The sequence below is a fragment of the Spermophilus citellus genome (assembly GCF_964194105.1).
Source record: "Spermophilus citellus genome assembly, chromosome: 1".
Lineage (NCBI taxonomy): Eukaryota > Metazoa > Chordata > Mammalia > Rodentia > Sciuridae > Spermophilus > Spermophilus citellus.
Genome location: NC_138182.1, coordinates 276,576,811 through 276,597,311, shown reverse-complemented (window position 1 = coordinate 276,597,311; position 20,501 = coordinate 276,576,811). Strand labels below are relative to the sequence as shown.

General features: G+C 40.8%; 1 protein-coding gene across 1 annotated transcript in view; it reads right to left on the bottom strand.

Annotated features, from left to right (window-relative positions):
• The window catches only part of DNAH5 (dynein axonemal heavy chain 5), a gene marked incomplete at its 5' end in the record, with an annotated part of 237,371 nt that extends 218,179 nt beyond the window's left edge, over positions 1-19,192 (bottom strand). The window contains one exon of the mRNA XM_081288458.1: positions 19,136-19,192. Coding sequence (XP_081144584.1) covers positions 19,136-19,192 — 57 coding nt within the window. The remainder of the gene's footprint in view (positions 1-19,135) is intronic.
• Positions 19,193-20,501: the final 1,309 nt, after the last annotated feature.

The following is a 20,501-nucleotide window of genomic DNA, read 5'->3' as shown; positions in this document are numbered from 1 at the left end:
TGTAAACACTTTTCCCAGCCATTAAAATAATAAGCTTCTGCATTATCTTCTATCTTTATTGTCTGTTCACAGGTTCATAATTGGTGTTCAAATTAATTTCTGAACACCACTTCCTTTTTTGAACATTAATTGTTAGTTACAATAAGAAAGCATGTTTGCTATAGCCAACACTGGCAGATCCAAGTCCTTCTTTCCATACTCTTTGCTCAAACAAATATATGCCAACATATGCATGCACCAATTTTTATCCTGTACCATAATATTTTCTCATGTATTTCTCATGTATTCTCCCTTAAGAATGCATCAGACTTCTTTCTTGTTTAATACAGACTATTCCAATCTGTATAACACCTGCAAAATATTCATTATGAATGTATTGGTGGACATTTGACTTCTAATCCATTTCTGAGAATAAGGATATACTATCAGTTCCAGACAATAGGTTCTACTGGGGAGGAGAAAGGTGGCCCCTCTTGCTTCCTTCTTTTAACCAATAAACATATTTTATTAAGCCCCAAATACAATACATGCCATCACTGTAAAGGTAAATGTTATCCCGTAAATTCAAAAAAGCTCACTGCCTGATTGGCAGGACATGAGAGGAAAATGTAAATAACCACAGGGTGGCGTAATGTTTATTGTGGGGCATCAAATTTGGGGGCCCCCAAATGCAGAAGATATTTATGGATTCTTATAGAAGGAACAAAAAAAAATGATCTCCCACTCTAGGATTGAGGAGGTTGGAGGTAGGAAGAACAGGAAAGCTTTCAGGAGAAGTGGGTCAGACCCAGAGTTGGAGGAAGATTGAATCCCTCCTAGGATAGACATTTCTGCACATTCAGAAGCAAGAGGCACAGGAAAGCACAGTACATTCTGGAAACCATGAGGTAGCCTCACTGACTCAAATGAAAAAGGATTAGGAAAACATAATGGGAAATGAGAAAGAAGTCAAATCATAAAATATTTTGTGGGCCACATTAGAAAGCTAAAACATTATTGGAAGTCTATAGAGAATCACTGATTCTGTTTGAAGTCAGGAGAGATTGATATTTAGCTCTCTATGCAGCACTGAAAACTCCATCATCCTGACAGCAGCGTGGAAAGTGGATTGGAGGCACGCACGCCCAGAGGTAGTCAGGTGGTTCTCACAGCATTTCCCAATTTCTGGGAACACATCTGGAGGAGCAGGTTATAGCAACATGACCACTAGTTGAGTTTTGGCTGTGTTGGATTCAGAGGTATACTGATGCACAGGCAGAAGAGGCAGAAAGACCTCTGGAAATGTGGATCTGAAGTTCAAGGGGAAATTCATCACAGACACAGACACAAATGCAAAGTCTCAATCAAGCTCAATTGAAGGTGTGGACCAGAGGATTCTTGCTATGCACTATTGGTTGTTCAACAGCATGCTGGGTCTCCACCTTACAGATGCTAGTGGTTTCTACCATCAAGGTGTGAGAACAAAAAAAAATGTCTCCTGACATTGCCAAGTGTCCCCTGTGGAACAAAAATCACCCCTCACTTTGAAACACAAATGTTATGTAGTCATAGACACGTAGTTATGGACATTTGTTGGTTTAAAGACTATAATATGGGGCTGGGGATGTGGCTCAAGCGGTAGCGCGCTGGACTGGCATGCGTGCGGCCCGGGTTCGATCCTCAGCACCACATACCAACAAAGATGTTGTGTCCGCCGAGAACTAAAAAATAAATATTAAAAAATTCTCTCTCTCTCTCTCTCTCTCTCTCTCTTTCTCTCTCTCTCTCTCTCTCTCTCTCCCCCCTCTCTCTCTTTTAAAAAAAAGACTATAATATGAATCTTACTTTGGAGGGTTGTACAGAACAGCACCTGCAAAACTGTGAGCAGCAGGTGGTTATAGGCTTACTAATTATTCACTAAATGATTGTCAAATAAATAAATAAATAAAAGCTAAAACCATGAGTGCAGATATGATTTTCTAAAAAAGATACGGAGATGAAAAAGCTAAAAAGTGAAGAACCGTAAGGAACACGAGGGAAAGAAATGCAAACAGATGAGGTTGAGTGTGAGTGTGCAGAGACAGAAAAGCCCAGGAGACAGCAGCACCCCTCAGCCATAGAGCATGGCCAATATGATGGAGCATGGCTAATAGCACTAATGCTACAGAGGATTGGCTGGGTTGCTGAGGATATCTGTAGCATCTGTGCACACAAGATGGCTATGGCATCCCACAGCTATTTTGTAATGCAATCCTAACATTGACCTACCAAGAGATAGACTCGATCTCCTGTTCCCTAGAATTTGGCAGGCCTTGTGACCAGTTCTGACCAAGAGAATCAGGAAAAAGCCAGGTAGCACCACTCCCTTGGCTTGTCCTTAAGACATCTTCAAATTTTGCCTTTGCACTTGGAATGTTCCCCAAACACCATGTTGAACAAGTCCAAGTCACCTGGGGAGACTACGTGGATGAGAACCAAGACAATCCAGTCAACAGCCCCCACTGCCCTCCTCACCAACATGCACCAACTCACCGCCATGGGAGTGAGCCATCCTGGCTGTCCCAACCTCATTGAGCCTACAGATGATGCAACCCAGCCAATGCCAAGAGCAACGGAGCCACCCTGTCCCCCACAGAGTCATGAGAGATGATGGGTGGCTGTCACTGCTTCCTGCCCTTAAGTTTTGGCATGGTTTTCTGTGCAGCAACAGGTAATGATAAACTTGATAGAGAATTTTCACTGGTTGGACAGAAAGCCAACGGATCTAGACTTGAGAAAACTATGCCTGACTAGAGACAACTCTTTCCAAAAGTTTGACTATAAAGGAAAGGGGCACAGTTAAAAGGGAATGTAGAGTTAAGGGGGAAAATTTAGGATACAAAAGAGTTATGGGAAAGTCGAGGACCTTCAGAGTGATTGAAAGATCATCGCTATACCTGTGCCATTTACACTCATTTCTCTGAACATGAAGGACTGCCCGAGTGACAACTTAGTTGAGGAAGAGGATGGGGCTTGTGGTTAAAAATAATAATAATAATCTACCAATTTTTTTGTATTTTTCTACAAAGGTTGTGACACAAAGTATACATTTCATAAATGTCAAATAGTAGAAAATGTAAATGTATTTTCAAATGTCACTAAAACCAGGAAGATGCCCTGTTGTTTTGAACTGTTTTCTGCCTTGCTGGCAGAGGGAAATAAAGTTTTCCTCAAAGAGATCTCTCTAGGATTGTAATAACTGTCTTTAACAGCATGGAGACCCAGGGATCAAGCAGCAACCACACAAAGAGATGGCAAATGCTAAATAGCTAAAAAAAAAAAAAATTAAAGCAGAAAGCCAGAAGACCCAAGATGTAAAGCAAATGAAGATTTCCAAAGAAGATGGACACTTAAACAAGATTCTCCCATGGCAACATGTCACACCAGGATCCAATTTTATAAGAACCCAGAAGAAGAAAAAAGGATTGGAATGGAGAAAAAGACAGACCTGTCCCTAAAACAGAACACTGATTGCTCTATTTTTACCTAAATGTCATAGTGGGAAAAAATTCCAAAGCAGTTTTATGTATACAAAGAAAATGATCAGCATGTTTTTAAAGTAAATGTTTTCAAAAGCTATTTTCAAAAGCATGTTGGTTGGATGTGTTCTTACTTAAACAGATTGTTCTGCCTCCCAAAGACATGTGACATGGAGTCAACCCTGGAGCCATAGAAATAAAAGACCACAACATTTACCAGTCTCAACTTTCATGCCCGACACTAAGGTATCCTAGCACAAGAAGACTTTTTTTGTTTTTCACTACCACAAAATGTCAATCATAGCAAACGAATATTTAGTAATGAGATCAACACACTATCAATCTATGAACTTAACCCTGTAGTCGCATGCAGTCCAGTGACCAGCTGTCTGAAGCTGGCTTGTCCTGCTGGCCTGTAGAATGTCTAGGACACTTGCAGAGTGAAGGTGGAAGGGGATTAAGAAAGCAGGAGGTAAAGTGTATAATGACTTTTTTTAAGTGACCTATTAAAGTCATTGCGCACTACATGAGTGCATAAACTTAGGGGTTAGGGAGGATGGTCAGAAATCTATCCAGTGTCCAGGGAAGTCTAGAACAGTATTGAAACATGTCTGTGATTTGTGACAAGATGTGCCCCTAATGACTTGGACTGGAAGAGTGGCTGATATCGTTGTTATCAAGGAGTGAGCATAGCTTCCCAGCTATGGCAGCGACCCCCCCCCACACACACACACACACAAGAAGCCAACGTCAAGTGGAGTCATTGTTTCTTGTCCTAGCTTAGCCACTAATTGTGAGGTTGCAACTGATATTTAGCTGATCTTGCTGAAGTTGCCTCAACTCCAAGATCAAAAGATCACTGGGTGACTGCTAAAAGAGCTTCTCTGACATGTGAGCTACTTCTCAGTGGTCCAAAAGTTAATGCAAATTACAGTCTTGAGATTTTAAAATAATGAATCCCAGAGATGAGCCCAGGGCTCTCTGCTTTCAGAAGTTCTGTGACTTTTTCTCAAAACCAATCTACCAATTCAATATTTTGAAAATCCTAACCTTTAATCCTACATAATCAAAGTCCAAGTTTGCATGTTTTTATACACAAACTGTGCATGAACTACACATATGCTCAATCTTTCATTTAGGCTTCACTTTAGGTTGATAATCCTCAACTATTCAGGAGACCTTTACAAGAATGGAGATAAAAACCCTCACCAGAAAGATGTTCATAAAGATTAAATTGCACACAGACTGGAGATAATACTAAATCAATCAACTTATGGATCAAAATGGCATGGCCAAGGATTTGGCCCTGGACATCAAAATTTAGTGAAACAAACTTTTGAATAATGATATTTTTACTAATGTTTCAGCTCCCTCCACCTTTATCTTACCTTCTTGGCACATCTGACCTCTGACCCAGACCCACTGCACAGATCTCACTGGCAGCCAGAAGAAGTGGATGAAGGATGGGGCCTAAAGCCAAGAACTCCTCTGTGTCTGAACAGGGCCACCCAAGGCCCCAGCCCTCTTGAAAGGCACGTTTTGTGCTGTTGGCCTGGTTGCATCGCTAGGTATAGTTCTGCTACTCATCATTTGCTTACTATGCTTTGCTTTAAATTGTCACACACACAAAAAAAAACCTGTGTTTATTATCTCCACACAGCAACTTTCCCAAGAGCACACAGCTAAGTGAGTGGCAGAGCTGGGAATCGAGCCCTCATCTCAAAAGGATATCAGTGCCCAAGACACAGGATGTCCAAGGGCAACTAGGAATTTTGAATTCATTCAAACTTGATTTTACATATTTTTTTTTAATTTAATTTGCACTCAGGGTTATCTCAGGCAGTCTTGAAGGAGGCCCTGTATATTTTACATGGGTTATACAAAGACTTGTGGTTGTAGACTAGAGAGAATGACAATCCATATTCTGAGTTATACCAGCAGTATTACACTGGACTGGGTCAGCTTAGACCAGTTAACTTCCCCTTATTCCACTTTCCCTGATTGGATGAATCTAGACAAATCCATAAACAGAAAGGAAAAAGTATTCAAAGTGCATGTCCAATGAGATGCTTGCTTATTGATGAAATATACATGGCATTTCTTTTTTCTTTTTCTTTTTTTTTTTTTTTTAGAGAGAGAGAGAGAATTTTAATATTTATTTTTTAGCTTTCGGCAGACACAACATCTTTGTTTGTATCGTGGTGCTGAGGATCAAACCCAGGCCACACGCATGCTAGGCGAGCGCGCTACCGCTTAAGCCACATCCTCAGCCCAATGGCATTTCTTTTTTTAATGCTACCCAAATGGCCCACATTGGTTTAGCTCACCTCTCTGCAAAATAGATAGGTAGGTAGGTAGGTAGGTAGGTAGATAGATAGATAGATAGATAGATAGATAGATAGATCCTAATCCTTGTTATCTCCTAAGCAGTAAAATAAATAAATAAATAAAATAAAAAATAAAGACCAGTCTCATCATTTCCAAGAACACCAGAAAACACTAGGGTGTTTTCTATGTTGATTTTGAACAGAAAAGCCTCTGGTAATAATCTTGGGGCTCAGAATATGATACCCTTAAGTATGGCCCTTTGACATGTCAAGTCATTTGAATTAAGGCACACTGGAAGGCTTCAAGCAGCATCTCTCTGACCTTCTCCTGCCCTCCTGCCTTTCACCCCTCTTTTCCCTCAAATTGAGCCACAGAAAACCAAATCCCTCTCCCTGAGGTGGGTCCTAAACACCAGAATGCCTCTTCCCCAAAGCAAGCCATAAAAACTAGAAAGGTCACTCTCCCACTTCTTCCTTCTCCCTCAAAGACCCTCCTCCCAGAGGGGTCCTGCCCTTTACCCAGGAGGAAGGAGTGCTGTGCAGAGTCACCTGAGCAGACTGGCCCTGCTGGGTCCCCACTCAGCCTGCTAGCTTTGTCCGATTACGTGCCTGACCCACTGTGCATTCTTCATCGGACGCTAAGCATGAAAGCCATTCCCTGGGTCTGTGGGTTTTTCTGAAGGATCTGTGTCATATAAAACATAAACTAAATAAATCTGCTATGCGTTTCTCCTGTTAACCTTTCTTTGTCTGTAGGACTCTCGACCCTGAGCCTTACAAGGAGTAAGGAAAGGAGGTGACGCCGTACCTTTCTGTCCCTACAGTATAGAATCAATGGATCAGTGAACCACATGATTCATTTTTATAAGTCATTCTCGAGAAAAGACTGGAACAAATTATTCCAGATCAGTGTGAGTCTGTGATTGCAAACCAGAGTTTGGTCCATGTGCTCCCAGCTTCTATGCTGTTGAGACCCAAACACCAACAACTCCATGCAATCCAGCCATGACTGTGATTGTAACTCTCCCCCAGTTTACAGCAAACAGGACCAAACCTTGCTGAGCTGATGTTCCCTTTAAATGGACTGAAGTACAGACACGGAGGGAAACAGTTCCCTTGTTCTTAGTCCTCCGTCTCCCTCTGGCTTCCATCTTTCTCCCTGTCGCAGGCTCTGTGATCTGACTATCCTGCTCTGTAACTGGCTGGGAGAGCCACAATTTAGAAACCCCCTTCTCCTAACTGCTTTTCACAGCTCACCTTCTCTTCCTTTCATTTCTCCAGGTGAAGGTTGTGGCTGCGGATGAAGTGCTGCTCCTCCTTCCAGAATTAAGAGCCCTTGAGCAAAGTGGTTTCCAGAAGAGCAAGGGACTCCCCCCCCCCCCCCCCCCCCCGCTGGTTAATCCTACTCACAGCAGGTGTTTTGTTTTTTTTTTAACTTTCTTTTTTTTTTATTGGATGTTCACAACATTACAAAGCTCATGACAAGTCATATTTCATAGATTAGAATCAATTGGGTTATGAACTCCCATTTTTACCCCAAATACAGATTGCAGAATCACATCGGCTACACATCACATTTTTACATACTGCCATATTAGTGACTGTTGTATTCTGCTACCTTTCCTATCCTCTAATATCCCCCCTCCCCTTCCCACCCATCTTCTCTCTCTACCCCATCTATTGAAAATTCATTTCCCTCCATGTTTGTTATCCCATTCCCCTCGTAAACTCTTATATATAATTTTGTATAACAATGAGGGTCTCCCTCCATTTCCATGTGATTTCCCCTTTTTTTTTCTCCCTTTCCCTCCCGCCTCAAGTCTCTGTTTAATGCTAATCTTTTCTTCCTGCTCAGCCTCACTGTTCTGCTCTTAGTTGCTCTCATCATATCAAAGAAGACATTTGGTATTTGTTTTTTAGGGATTGGCTAGCTTCACTAAGCATAATCTGCTCTAGTGCCATCCATTTCCCTGCAAATTCCGTGATTTTGTCATAAATAGGACACCCATAGCACAAGAGTTAATAACAAGAATCAACAAATGGGACTTTCTTAAACTGAAAAGTTTTTTTCTCAGCAAGAGAAACAATAAGAGAGGTAAATAGGGAGCCTACATCCTGGGAACAAATTTTTACTCCTCACACTTCAGATAGAGCCCTAATATCCAGAGTATACAAAGAACTCAAAAAATTAGACAATAAGAAAACAAACAACCCAATCAACAAATGGGCCAAGGACATGAACAAACCACTTCACAGAGGAGGACATACAAACAATCAACAAGTACATGAAAAAATGCTCAACATCTCCAGTCAAGGAAATGCAAATCAAAACCACCCTAAGATACCACCTCACCCCAGTAAGATTGGCAGCCATTATGAAGTCAAACAACAACAAGTGCTGGCGAGGATGTGGGGAAAAGGGTACTCTTGTACACTGCTGGTGGGACTGCAAACGGGTGCAGCCAATTTGGAAAGCAGTATGGAGATTCCTGGGAAAGCTGGGAATGGAACCACCATTTGACCCAGCTATTGCCCTACTCGGACTATTTCCTGAAGACCTTAAAAGAGCACACTACAGGGATACTGCCACATCGATGTTCATAGCAGCACAATTCACAATTGCTAGACTGTGGAATCAACCCAGATGCCCTTCAATAGATGAATGGATAAAAAAAATGTGGCATTTATATACCATGGAGTATTACGCAGCACAGCAGGTGTTTTATTTAAGGAAAGCCACACTCCTGCTCTGTTGCAAAGAGACGGCACTTAAACAGAGAAAGAACCATCAACTTAGTGTCCAAGACTGAGCTTTGGAACTGTCTATTTTTGCTGGATTTTTCAGGGCCTCTAAATCTCAGTTACCCACTCCTTGATCTGTCATTCTTTATTATTCTTTCCAAGCAAATAAAACATTTTCTCTTTACTATCTATGACCCAAACCAACCCCAAATTTACAATCTGGGTAATCGCATCACCACTACCTCTTCTACCCCAACATCCCATCCCAACATCCCAGATTTGGAGTCTATTTTCTGCACATCAAAGTTCTTCACCTCAAATGAGACATACTGGACCTCCATATGGCCACTTACTCTCCCCCAGCTCCACAGTGGTTTTACCCCAGAATCAGAAACACTTGTCTTGTAGAATTTCCAGGGTTCTCTCTGGCAGCAGGGGTCCTGAAATTCAAGTGACTTTTTCCCAAATGCTTTAAGTATATAAGCTGTCACCACTCACATTATATACTACAGAGGGGCAAATTCCCCAAACTTCCCTTATTCATACAACCATGGTGACCAAAGCTGGTTGCTCGTGAGAATCACCTGGAAGCATTAGCCTCCTGATGCCTGAGACTCCCACCCACAAGAAATTCTGTCCTACCTGTCCAGGAGGGGGCCCAGGCACTGATATTTCTCAAAAGCACCCTCTGGACTCTAATGTGTAGCCCAGCCTGAGATCATGCTCCCAATGAAGTCATTTCGTGAGATAATCATGATTGATTAGCACCACCAGGTTCTCATCTGAAGAAAGAACTTAATAGAGAAGGTCAAGGGCGTAAATTTGGGGGTCTTTCTAACTCTAGACTTCTTTATTTTTTTCTCCTTGCTAGAGTTATACAAACACTGAAAGATGGAACAGTTCAGCTCTACACTCCAGAGAGCCAAGAAGGGGCTCTTCCCTGCCCTCTGGAGAATAGTATCTGGTCCCAAGGAAGCATCCAACAGAGCAGTGGGACAGAGGGGTTTTGCACTTAGAGGCACATTCTATAGGAATGTAACCCTGGCATGATTAGGATGTGGGCATCTTTGGTCATTAACTCATTCAGGCTAAGAGTATCCACCTGCCTATTACCAAGAAGTACCTGTTCTCCCCTCACCTCCCAGCTAACTAAACCCCAGAGCCATTCACCTTCCACAGTGCCAAGAATATTGTTTTGACCTGCTTTGTGTGAAATGTGTTCACCAGGTCAGACAGGTCTGGGCCTGATTAAGAGGATGCTGAAACCAGTTTGGCTATTTTGTCAAAGAATAACTGAACTGACAGGCTTTCAGCTTTCAAAAGATATTAAAGAGAAAGGGTTGGCTGTCACCATACACACCCCTGGAGACAAGGGCTGCCCTCCTGCAAAGTGTCTTAGCAGGGGGAAGAGGTGTGTCTCCCCAGGGAAGTGCTGCATCTCTCCCCCATGGCCTCTACCCACAAGAGAATCACTGTTCACAGAGGCTGTGGAGCAACAGCATGCCCTAGCTAAATACATTCAGCATTGACAACCCATACTCCTGCAGCTTCGAGATAACTTTCTCCATTTTAAAACTTGCTTGGCAAATAGGTGAATTTAACAGTCAAGAGGACCATCACATATCTTTCAAGTTGTCCCTTTTTCTTGAAGCCAACAAAATCAACCAAACAAAATTATGTATTTCCATTTCATATTAGGGAAGGAAAGAAAAACAGAATCCACAAGTCTGGAATTCATATCCATTGTACACTTGGTACTAAGAGGCTTTATCTATGAGAGTGTTTAAAAAAACTGGGGGGGGGGGGGCAGACATCAGATCTGAACTGTATCGTTGCAAACAAGTGAGTGAATATATGCAGAATTAGTTCAACCTTTTTTATTAAAAATCATTTGGATTTGCTATCCAAGAGAAAGAATATATAGCTTGACTTTTCTAAGCTCACAGAGTCTAGATATATTTGGTTATTACTGGTAGGTGTTTGTGGATAAAGTCCACTACTATATTACTGCAACCTAATTATAATATAGCATCATTACCTAATAGTTTCAGGCCAAGTTTAAATAAATACTGCCATAGTTTCCATGATAAATAGCTTTAGAATCTTTCTCATTTGTTATTTCAAGTCATGAAGTTATTATTCAATAAATTATCATTATCAGTGTACTAAGTAGAAAAATGCATTTACATAATATAGTACATTGTGATAATTTTATTACTATCATATGTCAGTGGAGTGGAAGAACAAGTATCCTAAAAATATAAATGAAACCTCCAAAAATGCTCTCAAAAGGTAACTTGTGCCAAGAAAGAATCTATTTCACTAATTAGACCCAAGATTTTACAATTGGTTATAATGTTCTAAACTTGATAGTGAAACACAGGAAAAGTCTGCAGACATATGAAAAGTTTAATTCATTCAATGGTTCCACAAGCGTATATTAATGTGTACTGTGTTAAGGGAAGTCTGCTTAAAAACGGAAATCACCACATACAAACGATAAGTATGTGAAGTGATAGATATGCTAATTAGCCTGATTTACTCATTCTGAAATGCATACCTGTATCAAACATTGTTTTGTATCTCAATTAAAATTAAATATCAATTAATTTTAAATAGATGCCATTCCTGCCCTACTAGAACTCACAATCTCTCAAGGAAAAAAAAAAAAAATGTGTCAACTAATGTCCTTACAGTGGACATCAAACATGGACGCAAAGTGATGAGAGTACAGGGAACAAAGCTCTGGCCTCCTCGTGAAAGTCAGGGGAGGCTTCTCAGAGGAGGGGGCAGTGCACTTGGTCTTAAAGGATATAGAAGTGCTCCTGGCAAAGAAGTGCAGGGTGACTGTTAGTCTTTCACACTGGGAAGAACACATCACAATCTGGGGCTTAGGAATAAGCCCTCACTCATTAGTGAGCAGATAGTGGAGGACTTAGCAAATGCAGAGGCAAAAGTCCTACTCTTTTGAGGAAAAACAACAGGTAAGATGGAATCATCTAGGCTGTTGGGGGAAAAAAAAAAAAGATCAGTGATCGAGCCCGGGAGGACGCATGAATCAATGTTGAGAATTAAGCCCTGCCGAAGCTTCCTTTTTCTTCTGACATTAATTGGTAGTGTCTTCGAAGATGTTCCAAGTTCCCCTCTATGCATTTGCATAATAGAAAGCGGCAGAGCAGAATGAGAGAAAATCTTTGCCACCGGTACCTCAGATAGAGCATTAATCTCCAGTCAAAAAACTTAACACCAAAAAATAAATAAATAGGGCTGGGGATGTGGCTCAAGCGGTAGCGCACTCGCCTGGCATGCGAGTGGCCCGGGTTCGATCCTCGATCCTCAGCACCACATACCAACAAAGATGTTGTGTCCGCCGAGAACTAAAAAATAAATATTAAAAAATTCTCTCTCTCTCTCTCTCCTCTCTCTCTCTCCTCTCTCTCTCTCTCCTCTCTCACTCTCTCTTTAAAAAAAATAAATAAATAAATAAACAAATAACCCAAACACTTAGTGGGCAAAGGAACTGAACAGACACTTCACAGAAGAAATACAATCAGTCTACAAATATATGAAAAAAAATGTTTAACATCTCTAGCAATTAGAGAGATAGATGCAAGTTAAAGCTAAACTGAGATTCCATCTCACTGCTGTCAGAATGGCAATTATTAAGACGCCAAGTAGAATCACAGCCTCTGGGACAGAAGTCCCCTGTGTCTCTCCTTTGTTAGCAAAGCACTAAACCTTCTTCTTCCTTTTTCTCAAAACCACGTCCTTGTTATCGGATTAGCACGGAAGATGAGGACCCACCTTTCAGCAGCAAATTTGGTGACCCAGATGGGACCTGAAAGCAGCCTCCACTCCAGGTTTCTTGGGGAGGCCTGGCTCTCCAAGAAACCCCACTTCCATGCTGAGGATTCATGGGGCTGGCAACCTTGTTGAGAGCCAGCTGCAAGAGAGCTAAGAGACAGGAGAGTTTGCCTCAGGTGGAACAGAGGAGCTATTCCTGTGAGTAAAGGGAGCTATTTCTGAGGGACCATCCTAGCAGCTGCTGAACCTCCTTTTGCTTCGGGAAACTCTCACCCTCTCTCCAGAACAATACAGGTTGCTCTAGCATGGTCCACTGTGAGGAAAAGGAAACTGAACTCAGTCAAGTCACAACATCCTTAGACATCTGGTAAGTTCCCTGGTGTGCATGCCAAGACCCTTCATTCCACACCTCCAGTTCCTCTTAGTGGGAACATCTGGTCCCTCTTTCTGGGGACATCTGTGGTGCCACTGATGTAGGAGTCACAGTTAAGTGGGATTCAAGAATCTAGGGATATTTACTTCCTTCTGGTCTGTTCTGGGTTCTCATCAGTTTGTGTTGGCCTTGGGTTTGGGAATTGCCTCTGGTTCTTTGTGTTTTGTTTTGTTTTTTTAAAGAGAGAGTGAGAGAGAGAGAGGGAGAGAGACAGAATTTTAATATTTATTTTTTAGTTCTCGGCAGACACAACATCTTTGTTTGTATGTGGTGCTGAGGATAGAACCCGGGGCGCACGCACGCCAGGTGAGCGCGCTACTGCTTGAGCCACATCCCCAGTCCGGTTCTTTGTGTTTTTGTTTTGTTTGTATCTGTTACTGCCCCTTTTAAGACATGGCCAGTACTGCATTGATCCTATAGGTAGTCTGTTGGGGAAAGATCTTTCCTGATCAATTTCAAGGTTCCCATCTGTTGGCCATGGTTTGGGGGCTCCTCTCTGGTCATATCTCCCTTTCTCTCTCTCTCTCTTCTCTCTTGCTCTCTCTCTCTCTCTCTCTCTCTCTCTCTCTCTTCTCTCTTTCTCTCTCTCTCTCTCTCTCTCTCTCTCTCTCTCTCTCTCTCTCTCTCTCTTTCTGTTTCTTTTTTGTACCATCTTGCAATTGAAGGTTGTCTGTCAGAGGTAAAATAAGTTGAAAGGCCACTTATAGGTACAAGCCTGTCTAAGATAATATTTTACTGTAATGATCTGGCTTTTGGATAGCTTTCAGGATTATTATACAATCTTGTATTCAGAGTTGGTCTGTCAAAGGTAAAGTAAGTGGAAGACATTTGTACATGCAGGTATATCTGTTTTAAGGGTTCCCATCGGTCTGCCCTGGTTTCAGGGATCCTCTCTTGTTGTCTGCTGTTTTGTCTGTTCCTGGCCCTTTAGACATGGGCTGAGCTTTGTTGATCTTACCAGTAGTCTCTTGAGCAGAGAGATCTTGGCTGAATGGGCCACCTATAGGTACAAGCCTGTCTAAGAGAAAGACGGTTTACTGTGACACAATCTGGGCTTTGAATAATTTTTCTGGATTATGATACAATCTTGACAGTGAGGTTGGTCTGTCAGGGTGAAGCATGTGAAAGGGAGTCTGTGTATACAGGCATTATGCAGTTGCATGATAAGGGGTAAACAAGAACTAGTTTGAAGGTGCCAAAAGGCACTGCCTCTGGTGTTCAAGGGTAGCAGAACACCAGAAGAAAGCGTTAAAATGATATAAATCTTTTAAACCCAGTGCTGGCACTCCCAACACTGTTTCTCAGCCCGGCCCCAAGAAACGGCAGATCATCTCATGGTGGGTCAAGACACCAACCTTGAACTAGAGGGAAAAATACCAGAAATACAGCCTTGGCTCTAGAAAAATGACCAAAGAGAAACTGGCCTCTGCCCTGCCTTCCAGTCCCTTTTGCCCCTAGGGGGTGGAGGATGCTAGCCACAAAACTGTGGCAGTAGGTTCCATCACTGTCAGTTATGATCTTGGGACAGGATTGGGGTTCAGGTCAGGGTTAGTCTCCCCTTTTAAGATGGGACAGGCCAAGGGATTTTCATCACCGGGGCAGAGCAATCCTTGCTATAGCAGTGTCCCATCAAACTAAACGCCTGGGGAGAGTGACAGGATAAAACTGCACCCTGAAAAGGAAAGGACAGAAACTAAGGTCCACCTGTGTTTTGTAGGCAGCCTCTGCAAAGGGATCTCCAAGGAAGCCTAAAGAAAAGGATGGAAAGGGCCTCCCCCATTGCATGTCAATATACTTAGTATAAGAAAAAGACCCCAAAGAGCCTCTGGGTACAACTGACAGTGGGAACTCACTTAAAGTTGATGGCATTGTGATAGTGATAACAGAGCCAGGTCAGGCTCAAAAGTATCCTGTGCTCCAAGCCCTTGGATACAACCTGGGAGAAAAAGGATTAAGGCACAGTTTTTGTATATGCTGGATTGTCCAACCCTCTCCTGAGATGAAACTGTTGTGTGAATTAAATGCACAGGTAACATCCGTAAGGACTGTTTCAGAATGTGAATTTAAGAAAGGGCCCAAAACTAGAAAAGATATAAGAAAGTTATAGGTATGAAAATATATTTTAGTATAGAAAATTAGAAGGTAAAAGAAATATTTCTGGATGAGAAAATATGTTGCCTGGTAAAGTAATACTCTTGTGTTAAAGTCCAAGATGAAAGGGGACAAAACTAAGAATGTAAGCAAGTTGTGTCTAAGTAAGTCACAGAAGGTTTGTGGAAGATAAATCTCAAAAAGTTTGAGTTTGTGATTAAATTGGCTATAATTAGCACAGTCAGTCAAAGTTATTTGAACTTTAAAGTGCTGATATGAAGCAAGGTCTGAAACATTGATCATCTCTTATCTATCACAATAATTTTCTTCCATCTATTAGTTGTTATTACTTAGGGAAAATAAGTCTTAAAGAAATTAGGGCTTGTACCTGTTTTAAAGTATTTTAAAAGATTATTTTGTGACTGATTAAACAACTTATTTTAGGTTTTAACAATATAGTTGACACCCAAAGTATATATGACTAGGTATATGTATACATATGAGAACTATATCTGTCTAAGCCTTGTCTATGTGTTATATAAAAGTTAATAAAATGAAAGTATATGTAATTTTTCTAGTAAAATAACCAATAAGTGCTCTCTGTTATACATTGTTTCTGACATAGAAGAGCCACACTCTCATTTGAAGACCTATCTGTATCTGTTTGCTTTGACTAAGTCAATTTCTGATGATTAACACTGTTTCCTAAATGTATAAGAAATTTAAGGCTATCCTTTGATTATTGTTAACCCATGAAGACCTGTGATTATTGTTACTGTATACCCTGGATTCTAAATTGTACTTTAAAAGTTAAACTTAGTTAAATGTAAAACTTAGGAGAGCACTTGTTCTCCAAACTCAAATTATGTATAGAAAAAGTCTCAGATTTGTATAGAAAAAACAAATTTGGTTGGTATTCATGCATGTCATTTGATGTTTCAACAGCTGGATAAAGTAATCTGTTGTCAATAAGTTATATATACAATTTTGTGCTATTCCTCACACTGGAATTGAAATTTAAGTGCATTTTTGGAAGATAATAAGGAGAGCCTGATCTGTTTAAAGGTGACATTATAAAATATGGAAGCATTCTGCCACTTTTTTCACAAAAAGAAAGTTAAAATCTCTCAGCCTTTCTTTGATTCATGATTCAAATGCAATGTTGTATTGTTATTTATGAAGAGTCCCACCCCACCTTAGATAAGACTCTGCTTCCCACCATACTCCTTGTTAGAATGACTCCAAAATAGGCTAGACTTCAGCTCATTTAAAGTTATGTCCAAAGTATTGATTTTTGTTGTAAAGATTACTATGATCTCAAACAGGGAATCTAATATATAACTAAGTAAAGGTTCAAGATTATAAAAGCCAATGTTTTTGCTCCGTTAATTTCATTTTGTATTTTCCTTGTAAACTTTATAACTGTTGTCTGTTAGTGTTTTGCAGAGGTAGTGCTTCTTTAAAAAAAAAATGGGTTAATTTGAGATAATAAACTATCACTATCACCTACAGGACAAGTAGTATATAATGCTAACTTCTAGTATTAATACTGACCCAGATTAACTGACAGGGATAACTGTAAAATTATGAATAGTGTAGTTATAACCTGTTACTCCCTCTTTAATAGTAAAACTGGCTTGTTAGGTGTTTAAAACCAAAAACTGGAGACCAAAGTCAAGGAAGTAAAAGGGCCAAGAAAAAAGCAGCCAACATTTTGGCTTTGCCCTCTAAGGTCAGCCTGTACCCAGAGAACGATGGGACCCCTTTCTGGACCCTGCAACTCTGGCAAGTCACCTGGTCTGCTGATCAGGGAGATCAAGAGGACCCTAGAGAACAAGAAACCAACCAGTGCACATTCTACACAGAGGAGGGCCATTGGACAGGGAAATGTCCCTGATGCCTCCAAGAGAAGCCACATATGGTCATCAGGACTCTGACCCATCCTGGCAGATGGCACCACTGGTAGAGGAAAGCTAAAGGATCCAACAGGCTTCACAAACATCCCGAAGATTGATCTCTGATGAATCTCAGCTGACTTTTAAGAGTAGATAGGAAGGAACAAGGTCAGTTTTTACCAACTTGGTCTTAAGTACCTGGCAAGGGAAGCCTAGCCTGAGCACAGTCCTACATGGACATTTAAAGAAAACAATGTGGTTTTTTTTAATGTAACTTAAGATGTACACTTGTGTCAGCCCTATCAAAAGTAAGTACAGCTGGAGGCTATAAAGAAGGGGTCCTTATGTGAGAGTGTCTAATAATAATGATCACAAAGGACTCAACATTCACAAGTGTGTCCTGAATTAATTTGAGCCTGATCTCACAGATGTACAAAACTTCCTAACTTCCTACACTGATAAACTCAATCTATTTTTCACTGATATACTGAATTTGTTTATACTGAATACCTTTAACTGTCCATGTCCCACCTGATAGAGAACAAGGACTTTGGCTTACTTCCCCTAACTTCACCCTCTTTCTGCAGGAAGCAACTTGGAGATGTCATCACCCATTTTTCCATAGAAATTGAACGTAGAAATTGACAGTGGGGAAATGTAACAGCAGTCCACTTTGAATATAGCTTTGAATATATCCCTTGCTGCTCTACCACTACAATTTATTTTTTAAATAAACGTGTTTATTTCTCTTCCTCTCTCCTTGCTCCTCCCCAGTCTCTCTCTTTCCCTAATCTCAGGGGAAACAGGATTACTTTTATTTTCCATTTTAGGCAGGCTTAACTGTCCTTGAGTACATACCCACCATAGGAATAAAGTAATCCAGATTTGGGAGACGGTACTGGAAGATCTCAGACTTGACTGTCTCCCAAATTAACAAGTGAACTACAACACATGGGATGTAGCCATTGAATCACCTCTGTAAAAGCCCCCTTTTTGTGCTGGTGGCAGAATCATAGGTTCTGGGACAGGAGTCCCCTGTGTTTCTCCTTTGCTAGGAAAGCAATAAATCTTCTTTTTCTTTTTGTCAAGAAGAAGAAGACGATGATGATGATGATGACAACAAGTAACAATAAATGTTGGCAAGGATGTAGGGGAAAAGGTACACTCATACATTCCTGGTGGGACTGTGAATTGATGCAATCACTCTGGAAAGAAGTACAGAGATTACTCAGAAAACTTGAAATGGAACCACCATTTGATCAAGTTATTTTGCTCCTTAGTATATACCCAAAGGACTTAAAATCAACATAGTACAATGATGCAGCCATATAAATGTTTATAGCAGCTCAAAATAGCTCAGAATAGCTAAGCTATGGAACCAACCTAGGTGCCTTTTAACAGATTAATGGATTATAAAATGTGGTATATATACACGTTGGAATATTACTCAGCTATAAAGAAAAATAAAATTATGGCATTTTCCAGTCAATGGATGGAACTGGAGAATATCATGCTAATGAAATAAGCCAATCCCAAAAAAAAAACCAAAGGCCAAATGTTCTGTCTGATATGCAGATGCTAACACAGAATAAGGGGGCAGGGGTTAGGGAAGAATAGAAGCTCATTGGATTAGAAAAATGGGAATGAAGGGAAGGGATGGGGGATGGGAAGAGGAAAGACAGTAGAATGAATCAAACATAACTTTCCTAAGTTTATATATGAATACACAACCAGTATAACTCTACATCAACCACAAGAATGGAAAGTTATGCTCCATGTATATATAATGCATCAAAATACATTCTATTGTCATGTATAACTAAAAATAACAAATAAAACATTTTTAAAACAAAATTTGAAAGAAAAAGAAAAAGAAAGAAAGCAGTGGAGCTGGGCTCTGTGCTAGGGAGGCTCTTTCTGCATTGTGACTTCCAAAGGCACACACCCTTGCATCTCAGGTCTGAGAACTCATTTCTAGCCACATAGAGTGGAAATTTGCAGCCTAGAATCTTCCTTAACTATCCCTAATTACCAAAAAAATTTACTGGTTTAAAAAAATGTAAAGTTCCCAAACCACCCTGAGTGTTCTTTTTACCCTTGACAAGCATCTTCCCAAAAGACCATGAATTTCTACACCTCACTATGGCAACATGCTGAAAAGCCAATGGACACAAAGCTTTTTTAAAATTTTTAAATAGCAACATGTACCCTTATGTACTATGTAGAAATTACCAAGAAAACATGCTTTTCAAAAATTCATCAGTATATAACTTTGACATTTTTTTAGGTCTTTTTCTCCCCAATTTTGAGAAGTGCTAATGCAAAATTGCAAATAGAGTTCCTTACCGTTAAAACACGGCTGACACTCTGCTTCCAGAGCTGTCTCCTACCAATCCTAAACATCACAGAGATCTGTACAGCTTACCACCTGGCCAGAACCAGCCCTTCCAGAATGGTCTTCTAACTCCTGGGCATAACCCAACAGGCTCTCAGATGAAAAGTCCCCTGGAGGGTCAGATGTCACTCGTGCCCTTCTCATTCACATGTCATATTGACCACACTCACACTATTACAAGTCCACATATACTGTTCAGATTTTCCTTCTAGAGTCTGCCCTTGGGTCTCTCCTGTGTTCCAAAGCCTCGGGTCGCCAGGGTAGTGCTGTTTATGTACTATACCGGTTAGCCATGCCTCTTAATCATGTTTATCAGCCAATCGATGCACTGCAACTGCTCAGTTGCACTGCAACTTCTGACGTTTGTTTAATTCTATACACTGCCCAACAATAAGCTGGAAGTCAACAGAGATATTTAAATAACTTCTTTGATCAGTGAATGAGAAACTAAACCATATCCAAAGAGGAAGCCAAGAAGCCACAGCTCTCAATATATTGCTCAAGAAATTCAGTCTTACTTTGTCTAAACAACTTTGTGTGCACAATTAACTGCCAGCATTGTGACTAATTGTGACTAATTGCCAGATAGGCTAATCGTGACCCAGAGGAGCCGTTTTCTCCCCTGTAAAGAACAAGCAGCCTATCTCGTATGCAAATAGCAAACGATGTCCATAAATTACTTGTGCTCACAGGTTGAACTCCCACCTAAACCGAGGTAATTTATTCTCTGTTGCTAAACATCTTGATCACCCTCACTGGCAAAGATATGATGGGGAAACATAGCCGAGTACTTTGCAAAGAGATCTCTCACCTAAGATCTCTCTCAGCAAGATGTAGAAAAGGCAAGACATTTAAGGCTAGGATTGTTGATTCCAGGATCTAGTCCTTGGAATTCAAGATGCAACAACTCAAATCCTGTCAGGTCATCCAAGGAAACTGGGGGCTTGTGCTGCTAACATCCTGCTATTCGACATCACAACAGAGAAATGAACTGGCAGTAGTAGACAGATTAAAGGGAGAGAAGGTGTTCAAGTTCATTACATGCACAGGGTTTCTCAGGAAGGACCAAGCACCTGATACCTCAGTGAGATTTAGAACTTTATATTCCCTCTTCTTAGGGGAGATGGAAGGGAGGGTGTAGGCAATTTTAGAAGGGGAATAAATGATTTTTAGGGGAGAAGAATGGACCCAAATAACAGATGATGGCCTGGGACAAAATTCCTCTCGAGTCTGGGTGTGGCATCAGGGATAGACTTTCTTCGGGCCCTGAGCATTGGTCTCCAAGGTTGAAGGGATACAGAGAAGGCATTTACAACA